The sequence below is a fragment of the Acomys russatus genome, chromosome 3, assembly GCF_903995435.1.
Source record: "Acomys russatus chromosome 3, mAcoRus1.1, whole genome shotgun sequence".
NCBI lineage: Eukaryota > Metazoa > Chordata > Mammalia > Rodentia > Muridae > Acomys > Acomys russatus.
The window spans coordinates 37,088,945-37,101,661 of record NC_067139.1 but is presented as its reverse complement, the minus strand read 5'-3'; the positions used below and the strand labels follow the sequence as shown (position 1 = coordinate 37,101,661).

At 50.4% G+C, this 12,717-nt stretch overlaps 1 protein-coding gene across 1 annotated transcript in view; it reads right to left on the bottom strand.

Moving 5' to 3' along the window:
* Nucleotides 1-324: 324 nt before the first annotated feature.
* Nucleotides 325-12,717, bottom strand: part of Cdhr2 (cadherin related family member 2) — a 36,320-nt gene continuing 23,927 nt past the window's right edge. The window contains exons 18-32 of the mRNA XM_051171740.1: nucleotides 11,328-11,397; nucleotides 10,433-11,038; nucleotides 9,392-9,463; nucleotides 8,926-8,975; nucleotides 6,717-6,865; nucleotides 6,450-6,558; nucleotides 5,216-5,304; nucleotides 4,767-4,835; nucleotides 4,596-4,673; nucleotides 4,435-4,495; nucleotides 4,226-4,350; nucleotides 3,649-3,762; nucleotides 3,124-3,201; nucleotides 2,726-2,783; nucleotides 325-464 (exon numbers count right to left, since the gene is read on the bottom strand). Of these exons, the coding sequence (XP_051027697.1) occupies nucleotides 333-464; nucleotides 2,726-2,783; nucleotides 3,124-3,201; nucleotides 3,649-3,762; nucleotides 4,226-4,350; nucleotides 4,435-4,495; nucleotides 4,596-4,673; nucleotides 4,767-4,835; nucleotides 5,216-5,304; nucleotides 6,450-6,558; nucleotides 6,717-6,865; nucleotides 8,926-8,975; nucleotides 9,392-9,463; nucleotides 10,433-11,038; nucleotides 11,328-11,397 (1,860 nt within the window). The 3' untranslated portion in view covers nucleotides 325-332. The remainder of the gene's footprint in view (nucleotides 465-2,725; nucleotides 2,784-3,123; nucleotides 3,202-3,648; nucleotides 3,763-4,225; nucleotides 4,351-4,434; nucleotides 4,496-4,595; nucleotides 4,674-4,766; nucleotides 4,836-5,215; nucleotides 5,305-6,449; nucleotides 6,559-6,716; nucleotides 6,866-8,925; nucleotides 8,976-9,391; nucleotides 9,464-10,432; nucleotides 11,039-11,327; nucleotides 11,398-12,717) is intronic.

The following is a 12,717-nucleotide window of genomic DNA, read 5'->3' as shown; positions in this document are numbered from 1 at the left end:
CAGGCCAGCTGGGCGACAGCTGCTCTTGGATATTGGGAACAGGGTGGAGGGCCCACCTGACATCCACAGTTGTCTTTTAAAGGTCCCCCTCTTCTTCCTCTCCCCCTACCACAATGCTGTGAGCCCCAACAAGTTCCTTGTAACCACTCAGTGCCCTGGTCCCTATCCAACTAGCCTCAGTTTTTGGCTACTAACTGTCACAGTATACATTGGTAATAAAACCTTTCCCCAACTCTTGTCCATGAATGCAAGTCAGGGGTCAAGCAAGGCCATATGTTATATTTAGGGAAGGGCAGGCAGTGCAGTTTGAGCTTGAAGCATAAAGGTCGCTATCACAGATCTGTGGTGTCCAGGCCATGGTTGGTGAAGGACAGCTGCTGTCCGCTCCCGCCCGCCGGCCTTCCTGAGAGCACTGCACTCAGGGGCTCTGGGTCCGGTTCAGACGGGTTGTGTGGAAGCGTCTTCTGGAGGAACAGGAGGGAAGGGTGAAGATGGGGTTCTCTCCCCACACCCTAGGACAGCCAACAAGCCTTCAGACTCATCGCCAGATGGAGCTTCTCGTCCTCACTCCTGAGGCTTGGTGAGGCCTCTGTCACCTTGCTGTATCCCAGAGGCAGCCATGGCCCAGGGTGGTCCAGGTGGGGTGGCCCTAGAGAGTCATCTCTGGCTCTTCCCTAACCCCAAGAGAGCAGTGCCCGGCATGTGTTGGGCAAGGTCCTCAGTTCCCTGACATAGCGGTAGAACCCCTGCTGAGGGAGGTGGAAGCCTGGGACCATCCTAGCAGGAAGAGGTGGAGCAGGAGTTGGTCAACCTTTCTTGTGGGTATCTACAGTGCAACACTACATTCTGCTTGAGTTTGTCATCTCCTGTCTCTTTCAGAATGTCACCCAGCATTATACGTGTACCTTATCACACACATCTCTGTTGAACTTCTTCTCCCCGCCCCCATGTGACATCACACACACAGCCCACCACTCACACATTCCTCCTCACTATTGCTCACACTTTATATGCGGTGTTTAAGAGCCCTTATGGGTCATGTCAGTCAGAGATTGCTGGGAAAACCTCCCTATGTCCCCCAGCCAGAGCATTACATCCTTTCTCTAGACCCTTTTCTCAGAAGTCCTGTTCTTTCCCAGCCCACAAGGCAGTCGGGAGCCCTAACTCCATTCTTGGAGGGAGGGCGCCACATTGAGAGTCCATCTCTGTGAGACTTTGCATCATGATACATCTGGGCCCTTCTACAAGCCCAAGAAAAGCTTTGATTGACCTGATCTATCCGAGAAATAAGTCTTCTACTTGGTGGTGGTGCACACCTTTAATCCCAGCACTCATGAGGCAGAGGCAGGCAGATCTCTGAATTCAAGGCCAGCTTGTTATACAGAGAGAGTTTCAGGACAGCCAGGGCTACACAGATAAACCCTGCCTTGAAAAAAATTTTGAAGAGAGAGAGAGAGAATGAGAGAGGGAAGGGCTGGAGAGATGACTCAACAGTTGAGAACACTGCTCTTCCAGAGAACCCGAGTTCAGTTGCCAGCACCCACATGACAGCTCACAACTGTCTGCAACAGTCTCACACATACACATGCAGGCAAAATACCAATGCATGTGAAATTTAAAAAGAGAAAAGAAAAGAGTCCTCAAGAGAAAAATAAGGACGCCTACATGAGGGCAAGCTGGGTCCTGTCGGGGAAGGGTCCAAAGAACTGGGTGGTGTGACAGTGCAAACACCACTTCTTTACAAGAAAGGAATTATTGCAGCTAATGGACCCCAAAGATCTTCTCCCGTGGGAGGAGGGGGAGGGTCTCTAGAGTGACCATCCTCACTTCACTCAGTACTGATGATCCTTCATTCTACCTGGACATTGGAATTGCCTGAGAGTCAGGCAAGGCAACATGTACGTGCAATCCCACCACTTAAGAGACTGAAGCAGGAGAATAAAAATTTGAGGTTGGTCTAGGCTACATAGTAAGACCCCATCACAAAACAGAACCAAAGCTAAATCAGAAGAAGCCCAGTGGAGAAGCTGGAATACCCTGGGCCGTCAAGATCAGCTCCTCGGGCAATTCTGAAAAAGGAACCCATGCTGGGAGCTCTCAATCTCATCTGCCCAAGCAACCTAGTTAAACAATGGCGCTGCCGTGTATTGAGCTTCCTCTCTCCCTTTGCTCCCTTCGCTCATATGCAGATTTCTTCCTCAACTACTAGCATTTAGGTAAAGGTCAAAACAGGACAGAACCACGCCTTTAATCCCAGCTCTCGGGAGGCAGAGGCAGGTAGATCTCTGTGAGTTCAAGGCCAGCCTGGTCTACAAAGTGAGTCCAGGACAGCCAAGGCTACACAGAGAAACCTCATCTCAGAGGGGAAAACAAAAACAAAACAAAACAAAACAAAAAACCCAGAACCAGTTTCTGACTCTATGTTTTGGTCCAGGATTTTTTCTTTGCTCTTTCTTGTTGTTTTGGGTTTTGTTGGTGGTGCTGGAGACTGGCCCCAGAGCCCCAGCAAGCACTCTACCATTATGCTACGTGCTTGTTCTGACTTGCCCCACAACAGCCTTATCACCACTTTCAGATGAAAAAAACTGAGAGCCAAAAGCAGGGAGTAGTTCACCAAAGGTCACATCAGGGTCACAGCGTTGGGTCTCATTCATCCTGAGTTCCACCCCCTCAGAGAAGAGTCTCAAGTCAGGACCCCCAAGGACCAACTCATCCCACATCTTGCCTTCAATTCCTTACTGTCCTTGTCCAAGTCCACGGAGTTTTCGTCTAGGGAATTGAGGCTATGAGGAAAGTGACACAGCTTAGGTTGTTAGCAGGCTGACCCAGCCTTCCCAGTCTGTGGCACTGCCACAACCATCATCACCAACACTATTACCACCGACATCATTAGCATCACTGTCACTCTCATCAGCATCACCACCCACACCACTGCTGCTGTCACCAGCATCAGCACCGTTACCACTGCCATCCCTACCTTTGCCGTCACCAACATCAGCACTATCACCATTGCCGTTATCACTGTGACTACCACCATCACAAGTGTCATCACTGCCACCACCATTATCATCATCACTTCTGTCCCCTCTACCAACGACTAGTCCAGTAGTTAGAGATCTTCACCTGTTAGAGTCCAAGTCACTGGAGGAGAGGTACTCCAATCCAAGATCCTTGGTGGAGAGGTCCAGTACAGGGTTGGCCCTGGAAAGAAAATGTGGTCAAGCATCATAGCTCTCAGTCATTTTTACAAGGTTTCTTTCTTTTCTTTTCTCTTTTTTAAAAAAGATTTATTAGAGCCGGGCGTGGTGGCGCACGCCTTTAATCCCAGCACTCGGGAGGCAGAGGCAGGTGGATCGCTGTGAGTTCGAGGCCAGCCTGGTCTACAAAGTGAGTCCAGGATGGCCAAGGCTACACAGAGAAACCCTGTCTCGGGGAAAAAAAAAAAAAAGATTTATTATTTATACAGTATTCTGTCTGTATATGTGCCTGTATGCCAGAAGAGGGCAGCAGATCTCATTATAGATGGTTTTGAGCCACTCTGTGTTTGCTGGGAATTGAACCATTGGAAGAACAGCCCGTGCTCTTAACCTCTGAGCCATCTGTCCAGCCCCTTACAAAGTTTCTTGCTCCCTTTTGACTCCTGCTCACCGCTCAGTGTTGTACATGTTAGTTCCAGGGATAGCAGCAGTTGAAGTTGTTGCCTCTGTTGGTGTCTTCCGGGCCTCCTTGCCAGCCTTCATAGCTTGAAGCTTCCGGTGATAGCTGTTGAACCAGGAGGAAGTCACATTTTTAAAACTATATTCAACCAGTGCCTAAGGGGGCCTTTCAACTGTAGCTTTTACAAGGATCCTGGCTAGTGATCATCTTAACTGCATTTTGTGGGCAATGGAACTCCAGTAAAGCGAATGTGTTTCCAAAGGCCGCATAGACAGCCAGCAGTAATACTTAGAATAAAACTCAGGGGAGGCTACCAACTGTGTTCTGGGAAAGGGAAACAGCAACTGTTGGAAGGGTTCAGCATTTCCACCCTAAATTCATGAAGAAGAGATCTAGTGCCAAGCCCATTCTTCAGTTAAGGAGACCAGGTCGGGAAGGGAAGGTAACTCACCCACAACCTTGCACATGTACCCGATGCCTGACCCCAAGTTCTTTCTGCCCACCCCACACACATCGGGCAGCAGGGCCAGAAGAGAGCCGGAGACCCAGGGAGAAATGCAAACCATACCTCTTCCGCACACACAGGAGGGCCGTGGCCATAATCACGAGGACCAGCACCAAAGCCACTACCAGTCCTATGATGACACTGGTGAGCAGTTTCGGCTGATCAGACTCCTGGCTCTCCTGGGAGCTCTGGGGAAGAGGGAGGGTGAGGAGGCTGTGGGAGCTGTGTCCCTCCCCCACCTGTAATCTCTGTCCCCCCCCCCCCACACTCACCACCACCACCAGCCCTTGTTGCAGCAGCTGCTTCAGTGCATCCTGGTCTTTCCGGATCATCCTGCCACAGAGCCCTGCTTAGACCCAAGGGTCACTGACCTCCCTAGGGGGCTTCTTGTTCTGATTTCCCCCTGCCCACCCTTACAGGCAGCCCCACTCACATATTCAGTTCGTTAAGTGTCAGGGCTGACCCATTGGAGAAGACAAAGTAGGCATCCATGTAAGAGTGGACTTGGGCCCTGGAATAGACAAATAGCAGCCCAGGAATGCCATAAACTTCTCTAACCTCTGCTGTTTACCTCAGCCCAGCCACCGGGCCTGGGGACACTCACCGAGCCATAGAGTCTATGTTCTGGATCGTCACAACATAGACAGATGTCCTGGTCGCCTGGATAAGAGCCCTACAAAGAATGTAGGTATCACAGATATTAGCTGAGGACTGTGGCCAGGGGGGCATTGCAGTGGAATCAGGAGTTGTCTGGGTGGAAAGGGTGTCCTCACTAAGTGGCTGACACCTCTGCACACACTAGAAATGGAAATCCTTTCTTCTGGGCCCCTCGTTTCTCTCCAGGGCATGGCTTTCACAGCTGTACATGATAATGCTGTTCACTCCTCATTCTACCTTTGACTGAGCATGGGCTTCTGGGAGTATCAAAGATGGGGATAAGTTCAAGTATGGGTCAAGGACAGGGTAGAGAGGTATTTCATCTGGTTCTTCTCCAGGACCAGCCCCTTAGGCCCTGTTTTTCCCAGAGCTCCTTCTTGTACTTCCCAGACCTACGCCTTAATCTCCTCCACGTTGGCACCCACATCCACTTTGTCGGTGGAGAACTGCAGCCTGACGCGATAGCTCTGGTCCACAGTGAAGAGCTAGGGTAGAAGGGATGGGCAGAGGAGATGTCAGAAACATAGGGCAACTACAGGATCAACAGCACACTTCTCAGGATGTGCATCCACTGTCACAGCACACGTGCTATGTTCACCTGCAACCCACATTCAGACACCACAAAGGGGCATACAAAGAAAAGGCTCTTCCAGCCTCAGACCCCTGGTCGCACTTTAAAGAGGACATCACACTGAAAGTTTCATGAGATTTTATCTTGGAGTTTTCTGCCTATACACAATCCCATGAGCTTGTGTGTGGTTTTCCTAGGCCACATGCTAGAATCCTGGTGGTTGTGCTGTGTGTCTGCTCGCTCTGTCTATCTCGGGCATCTCTCCTCATCACTCTGCATGTTCCGGTGCCTGTGTGGTGGTCCGTGTGGATGTCTCACATGCCCTCACCTCTTCCTGATGTTCTCACCACAGGTGCTCCCATGTACCCTGGTGTCATCAGTGTGTCTGCAGGAACATCCCTGGAAGGGGACTTCTTGGCTAAAACACCATGTGTCTTGTAAACATATGTAGAGATTGACCAATACCCTTCCTAAAAGATTGCAAGTGATGTAGTTTCCCAACAAGAATAAGGAGAGCCTGGGTCTAGGAGTATCATCACTAGATGTCAAAAGGCCGTTCAGTCTTTCACACAAGTATTAAGTACTGGGACTTTACTTCCTATGTGCACGCCAGTCATTCTTGACTCTGATGTGTGAGAACAACCAAGTCCCCATGATTTAAAAGTGTGTGTGTGTGTGTGTGTGTGTGTGTGTGTGTGTGTGTGTGTGTGTGTGGTTTATGATGTTTTGAGTCCAGGTCTTGCTATATAGTCCAGGCTGGCCTTAAATTCAAGCTCCTCCTGCTTTTGTTCCCAAGTGATGTGATTACAGGTCCATCTGACAGTGACAAGTATTCTGGATAAACATTCAGTAAAACACTCCGTTAATCTCAGCACTCAGGAGCCAGAGGCAGGTGGATTTCTGTGAGTTCAAGCTCAAGAGCCTTGTCTATATAGGAGCTCCAGGCCAACCAGAACTACATTGTGAGAGTCTGTATTCCAACAACAACAAAATATAAAAAGAAAAGGAAAGCATGGGCTTAGCCTAGAGTGCAGGGCTGGAGACAGGAATGGAACTCACATTCAGGGTGGTCTGTGCTTCCAGTGCAGGATCTGCAGCAGGCTGGTCCTGGGCCTGGACTGTCACCTGGTATGTGCCTTGGATAGTGGAATCAAGGTTGGTCACCAGACTATAAGAGAAGGAAAGAGACAGCTTTATTCTGCAACTCAGTCTGGGTCCTTATAACCCTCTGGAAACCCACCTACACCCCTTCCAGCATGGAGACCCTGCCTGAGGTTTGTCATCCATGCCCCACCCAACCCTTCCAGACATCCATCGCCACATTACTAGATGCTGCCAATGAACAAGTCAGCTTCCATTGAGGACGTAATCTGGAAGGCCTGAACAGGGTTGATAGCCCCATCGTTGGAGACAAAATCTGCTTTCAGGATGGAGAATTTGATGTTCCCATTTTTTCCTGAGTCTTCATCTCTGGCCTGGGAGCAACAATGGATGTCTGAGGTGAGACCAGGAAAGGCCTCTCCATTCATTCCCACCATGATCAAAAGCTACAATGGCCACTCCAAATACGTATGTGCTTTTATATATATATCAGGGCATATATATATTTCAAGGCATATATAAGAATACACACACACACACACACACACACACACACACACACACACACACACACAGTCTCACTATTTAGTCCTGGCTGTTCTGGGATCCTCATGCCTCTATCTCAGAAGTGCTAGGACTACAGAAATGTCCATCACACTTCACTCGGGCTTTTTAAAGAAGAGGTTCACTGTACATCCACATTTGCCTAAGTCCTTTCTCATGTACCCCAATATAACAGATCACCACTCAAAGTCCTCCTACACTGAACCCTGCCTCACTTCCTACCCAGTTGCAAGCACATACATACCCACTCACAAACACAGCAACACTCAGCTTAAGTGTATCTATACTGTGCACCCTGCCTTTAAAGCCCTCATTTCAGGGTTGACTGATGTGAGCCTATGTTCCCTAACAAATCAGGAATAGCAAGGAGTAGGAACAAACATCTTGGTCCATTCCAGTGCCTTTAGTAAGAATTTAACAGGTCCACAGGGCTGCATGCTCAGGGTGAATGGTTAGGTTTCAGGTTGTAAAAAGGAGTTAAGTTTAAAGAGCACCAGTTCGGAACTTGGGTGGTGGTGGTGCACACCTTTGACCCCAGCACTTGGGAGGCAGAGGCAGGCAGATCTCTGTGAGTTTGAAGCCGGCCTGGAGTATAAAATGAGTTCCAGGACAGCCAGGGCTATTACATAAAACAACCCTGTCTTGAAAAAAGAAAACACCATACCAACCAACCAACCAACCAACCAAACAAACAAGCCCCTGTTTAGCCACGAAGAGCTCTTATTCAATAAAGTGCTTGTCATGCAGGCACAAGGCTCTGACCTGCATCTGGGTCCCAGAACCCACATAAGAAGACATGGTACAGTGGGAAGCACTTGTAATCCCCAGCGCTGAGGATGTGGGGACAAGCAGGTCCTGGTGCTTGTCAGCCTAGTAGGCAAGCTCCAGGCTCCTGAGAGATCCTGTCTCCATTTTAAAAAGAGAGGGTGAGAGGTAGCTCCTAAGGAACAATACCCTACATTGCTTTTATCATGCACGTGCGCGCGCCTGTGCACACACACACACACACACACACACACACACACACACACACACACACACACACACACGAGCCCACACACACATGTGTACCCGTGTACAATTTAAAAAAAAAATTCAAAGCCATGGCTAAATCAAGACATTCATACACAGTTAGTTGAGGATTGGAAATTAACCCCAGGAGAAGTCCTGTCCTGAGGACATAGGGAAGGCCAGGCCTCCAAGCCGAGTGCATACCGCTCATGTAATACCAGCCAGGAGCCACCAGCCTCTTGTCAAAGAGGGAAAGTGAGCTGTGCTCACGCCTTTAATGTCAGCACTGCAAGGGGATCTGAGGCAAGCCTAGTCTACGTAGTGAGTTCCAGAATAGCCAAGGCTACATATTTAGACCCTGTCTTAACACACACACACACACACACACACACACACACACACACACACACACACACGCACACGGGGGGCTTAGGGGGATGGACTTAATCCCAGAGAAACATGGTGGCTCCAGCCCCAGGACCCCGCCCCACATGGCCTAGCCACTTTCTAGTCACACACCAACATCCATCACCATAACAAATTGAAAGCATTGCTATAATTATGCTCAGGAAGCTATTTCAGTAAAAGAAACCCTTTTAATTTACAATTGGCTATGGGTTCTCGATTACACTCAAAATTTCTGGAGAATGTAGCCTACAAGTGGTGTTTCTGGTCATGAAATTTTTATGAATAGTAAATTGAACAATTAGCAGAATGGGAGCAAATTGATTGGGCAAGGGCCACTACAGCCCAGGCTCTGCATTAAAACGTCTCAGGGGCAGTTGAAAAGCCTGAAGCCCTTCGTTCTTTCCCCTGGGATTCGCTGGGCTGGATAACAGCTGGCGCCTAGGGGACTCACCCGGACAGAGGCCACCTGCTGGCGGGGCAACACAAGCTCTGGGATGATCACTACAAATGCAAGCAGGAAGAGGTCAGTACAGCTGGGACAGCAGTGGCACCCACCTGGCCCACCGCTGCCCGTACACTGAGTCCACTCCACAAGCCCATCCCTAATCCCTCTGCAAAGGCAACCCCGTTGCAGCTGTTCCTGAAGCTACAGTTGGCAAGGCATCCATCTCTCATTGTACAGATGCAGTAATGGAGGAAAGGCTTGCCTCCGAGCCAGCCATCAGCTCATATGGAGCTGCAATGAACACTCAGGTGTCCCCTATAGCTGCAACCTGGGGTAGAGGTGGGCTGGATCTCTCTGTGGCACAGAGAGGGTTCACAGGAGTGGGAGTGGGAGGGTGTCTGAGGGTATTCCCATGTTATGAGGTGTGTACGTGGACACAACAGGATGAAGGCAGGTTGCTATGCTCACTCACCAAAAGTCTGGTTGTCAGGCAGAAAATACGGAGCATTGTCATTCTTGTCCTCAATGTTGATGAGGAGGTTTCCTGGGTAATATAGGTCGTGTGGGTCAAAGCTCTGAGCAAAGTCCTCTCCCAAAGAGCCTGTTCTCACCAGACTTTCTGGAGCCTCCTCCCCTGCCCTCCCCATCCCGTGTCCGTCCCTGCTATGCCTGCCATGTGTTCATCCCTGCTCCTCAGCCCTGAGTCCTCAGTGTCCTCCAGAGTTCTTGGCTCTTAGTGTTGTTCCCACCCTCCCAGAAGGCAAATGGCTACTCAGAGCCATGCAAGAGAGGCCTGAGTCTGCCCCAGCTGCCCAGAGCATTCTATACATGGACGAGTGTCTTTCAGAGGCACCACACTTGGCTGGCACAAGCAAGATCCAGGGCTCTATTCTCAACACACCTGAAAGTGTGTGTGTGTGTGTGTGTGTGTAAATAAATAATATGAATGTCTGTCTATATTCATATATAAGAATGATGTATACTTTTTATGTCAGTTGGTCATTTAAACACTCACCCTGAGCCAGTAGTAGTAACAGACAACTGTAAATCTCAGTACTTGGGAAACTGAGGCAGAAGGATTATAAATTTGAGGCTCACTTGGGCCACAGAGTGAGACCCTGTTTCAAGAAAACAAAATCAAAAACTCCTACCCACTCTGTGCCTGGGCTTCCTCGTCTTTAAGTTGGGTGGCCGGCACTAGCTTATGAATTGTGCAGGAATAAAATGAGCAAATGCTTTAAGGTGGCCGGCCCAGTGCTATGCTCTGTTCGCTGTTAACACGGCACTGGTGCCTGTGCGGAGCGGGGATGAGGATGCAGTGGATGCTTCCAGGCATCCCACTAAAACACCGTGTACGCATGCGCTCACACTCTCCGCAGCCTACCCCCTGGCCAGTCCCCACTAGACAGGTGGAGAACAGAAGCCTCAAGGGGACATGGCCAGTGACATAGCTGACAAGGGCTGATGTGTGTGTCCCTGGACCCTAAGCTGCAGGCCTTGGTGGCCCTCTCACCGTTGCTGCTGTAAGCCTCAAAGCCAGGATCTGTGGTGAGGTCTTCTGCCCGCACCACCAGAGTGACCAGGTGACAAGCCTCATAGTCGATGGCCTCACTCTGATTGATGTACACAGAGCCGTTGGCAACCACAGAGAACCAGCCGTGGCACACGCTGCCCACATCAACACCATCCTTGGTGCAGATGACGCTCACTAGCTCTATCTTCAGCAAGGCTTTAGTATCCACGTCGTGGGCTATCACCTGAGCCACCTGGCCTTGCTGGGAGCCATTCTCGGCCACAGAGATGCGCTGGAGCGAGTCTGCATCTAGTGTAGGCGGTTCATCATTCACGTCCATCACAACCACAGTGATGTTTGCTGTGGAGCTGAGGCCCTGGGGGCCTGGGTTCTCAGCACTCACTACCAGATTGAGGAACCTCTGGGTCTCATAATCGAGGCTCACATCAGGGAGCAGCCAGAGGTGACCCTCTGCCCACCCCTGGTCCAGCACATCGCCTCGGAGCATGAAGTTGTTGACGCCAGTCCCAGACAGGCTGAAGCTGATCCGGTTGTTGGTTTCTGTCTGGTCAGCATCCCAGGCCTTCACTGTGCCCACCAATGCTCCTGTGGACAAGAGACAGAACTTGGAAGGATACCTATGCAGGCCCGAGGCACTCAAGGCTGGTCCTACAATGGGGCCCTTAGCATGGACCTTACTATTTGGTGTCAGAGATGGGATGTAGACATGCCTCTGCTTCAGTGTATCCTTCCCCAAGTGCTGCCTTACCAAAGGATGACACCAGCAGGGGCATCCTCATGTACCTGAGGTGCTAGGATACATATTTCCAGACACCCCCACCCATCTGCACAGCCAGCCTAGGTAGAGGGCCCGACCAGACAAGAGGGCACAAACCTGGATCCATCTCCTTCACTTGGAATTCGTAGGAGGACTGGTTGAATACAGGCAGGTTGTCATTGATGTCCTAAAGAAAGAGGCAGGTCTGAGTCCTAGGGACCCGAGCAGCCCCAGGTTTACCCTCCCTGGAGCCATCATAGAAGCCAGTAATATCTCTACACAGATAGAGCCATCGACTCTGTGTCCCTCAGACTGCACTGTCCGGTTTCCAGAGGTGCAGACAGCCTTCCAAAGAAGGCTGGGATTTCTGTTTGTCTGTCCTCAGCCTGGAACTACTCTAGTTCCGCTTTCTAGAATTGTTCCAGGTCCCTGTCTGTGTCCCCATATGGCTTATCCTGAGGTCCCATTTCTCAAGCCTGTGACACTGGCTCTGATCAGTCTGCACTGGATTCTGATGCCATTGGACCCCTGACGTTTTCTGCTCTTGCCCACGATGAAAAGCTGAAGCCCCGTCTTTCACACTCTCCACAGTGCTGAGATGTGCCTGGGGGGTGCCTTGAATGCCCTAGCCCCTCCCTATCTGGTGCTCAGATTTCTCTATGTAACCATAGAATGGAGACCTGGGAACAGAACTCTAGCCCCTCAGTAAGGTGTGTCTTCCCTATTCTTCCTTCCTTCCCTCTTTCCTTCTGTCTGTCCGTCCATCCATCCATCCTTCCTTCTCCTTTGCCTTTTTCTGAGGTATCTCATCGTGTCACCCATCTCCCGAGCTCAGGAAATCCTTCTTGAACTGCAGAGGGAGCCTCTGCTCGCTGCGGTGCATGGTGTGACAGTGACTCCTCAAGACAGGCATCACTGGATCCCTCCCCACCCCCACCCCCCTCGCCTCGCACAAGGCTGCTGAATTCTCATCGTCATCCTGACTCCCAAGAGAGTGGATGAGACACCAGCTCTAAGTCCGTTCCTGCCCTCCTCTCCTATGGCTCTGTCCTATTTGGGCTTCAGTCCCCTTATTTGGAAATAGGGTAGTCCCCAACACTTACAGCAAGAGTGTGAAAGTCACAGGGGCAAAGGGACCCCTCTAATACAGTAAGTATACATCTTCATTTCTCCTTTCGTATCATACCTTGTTTCCAGGATGCCAACAAGTCCTAAATCTCCTTCAATGTCTCGATTATCCCGTGAGGTCACAAAGTTTTCTATGTAGCCCAGGATGGCTTAAAACTCTCAATCACCCTGTCTCAGTCTCCCAAGTGTTGAGTTTAGAGGTGTGCACCACCATGCTTGGCCCCAGAGTTCCATCTCTTGGTGTGCAGGAAACACAACTGGAGAGCTTCGCCTGCCCTTGGCCTTTGCTTGCCAGCAGTCAGGATGGCTCCAGACAAGACTTAGTGCACGGCCATCAGAGCTAAGGCATCGTGCGCCCCACCCCCCTGGGTGACACTCT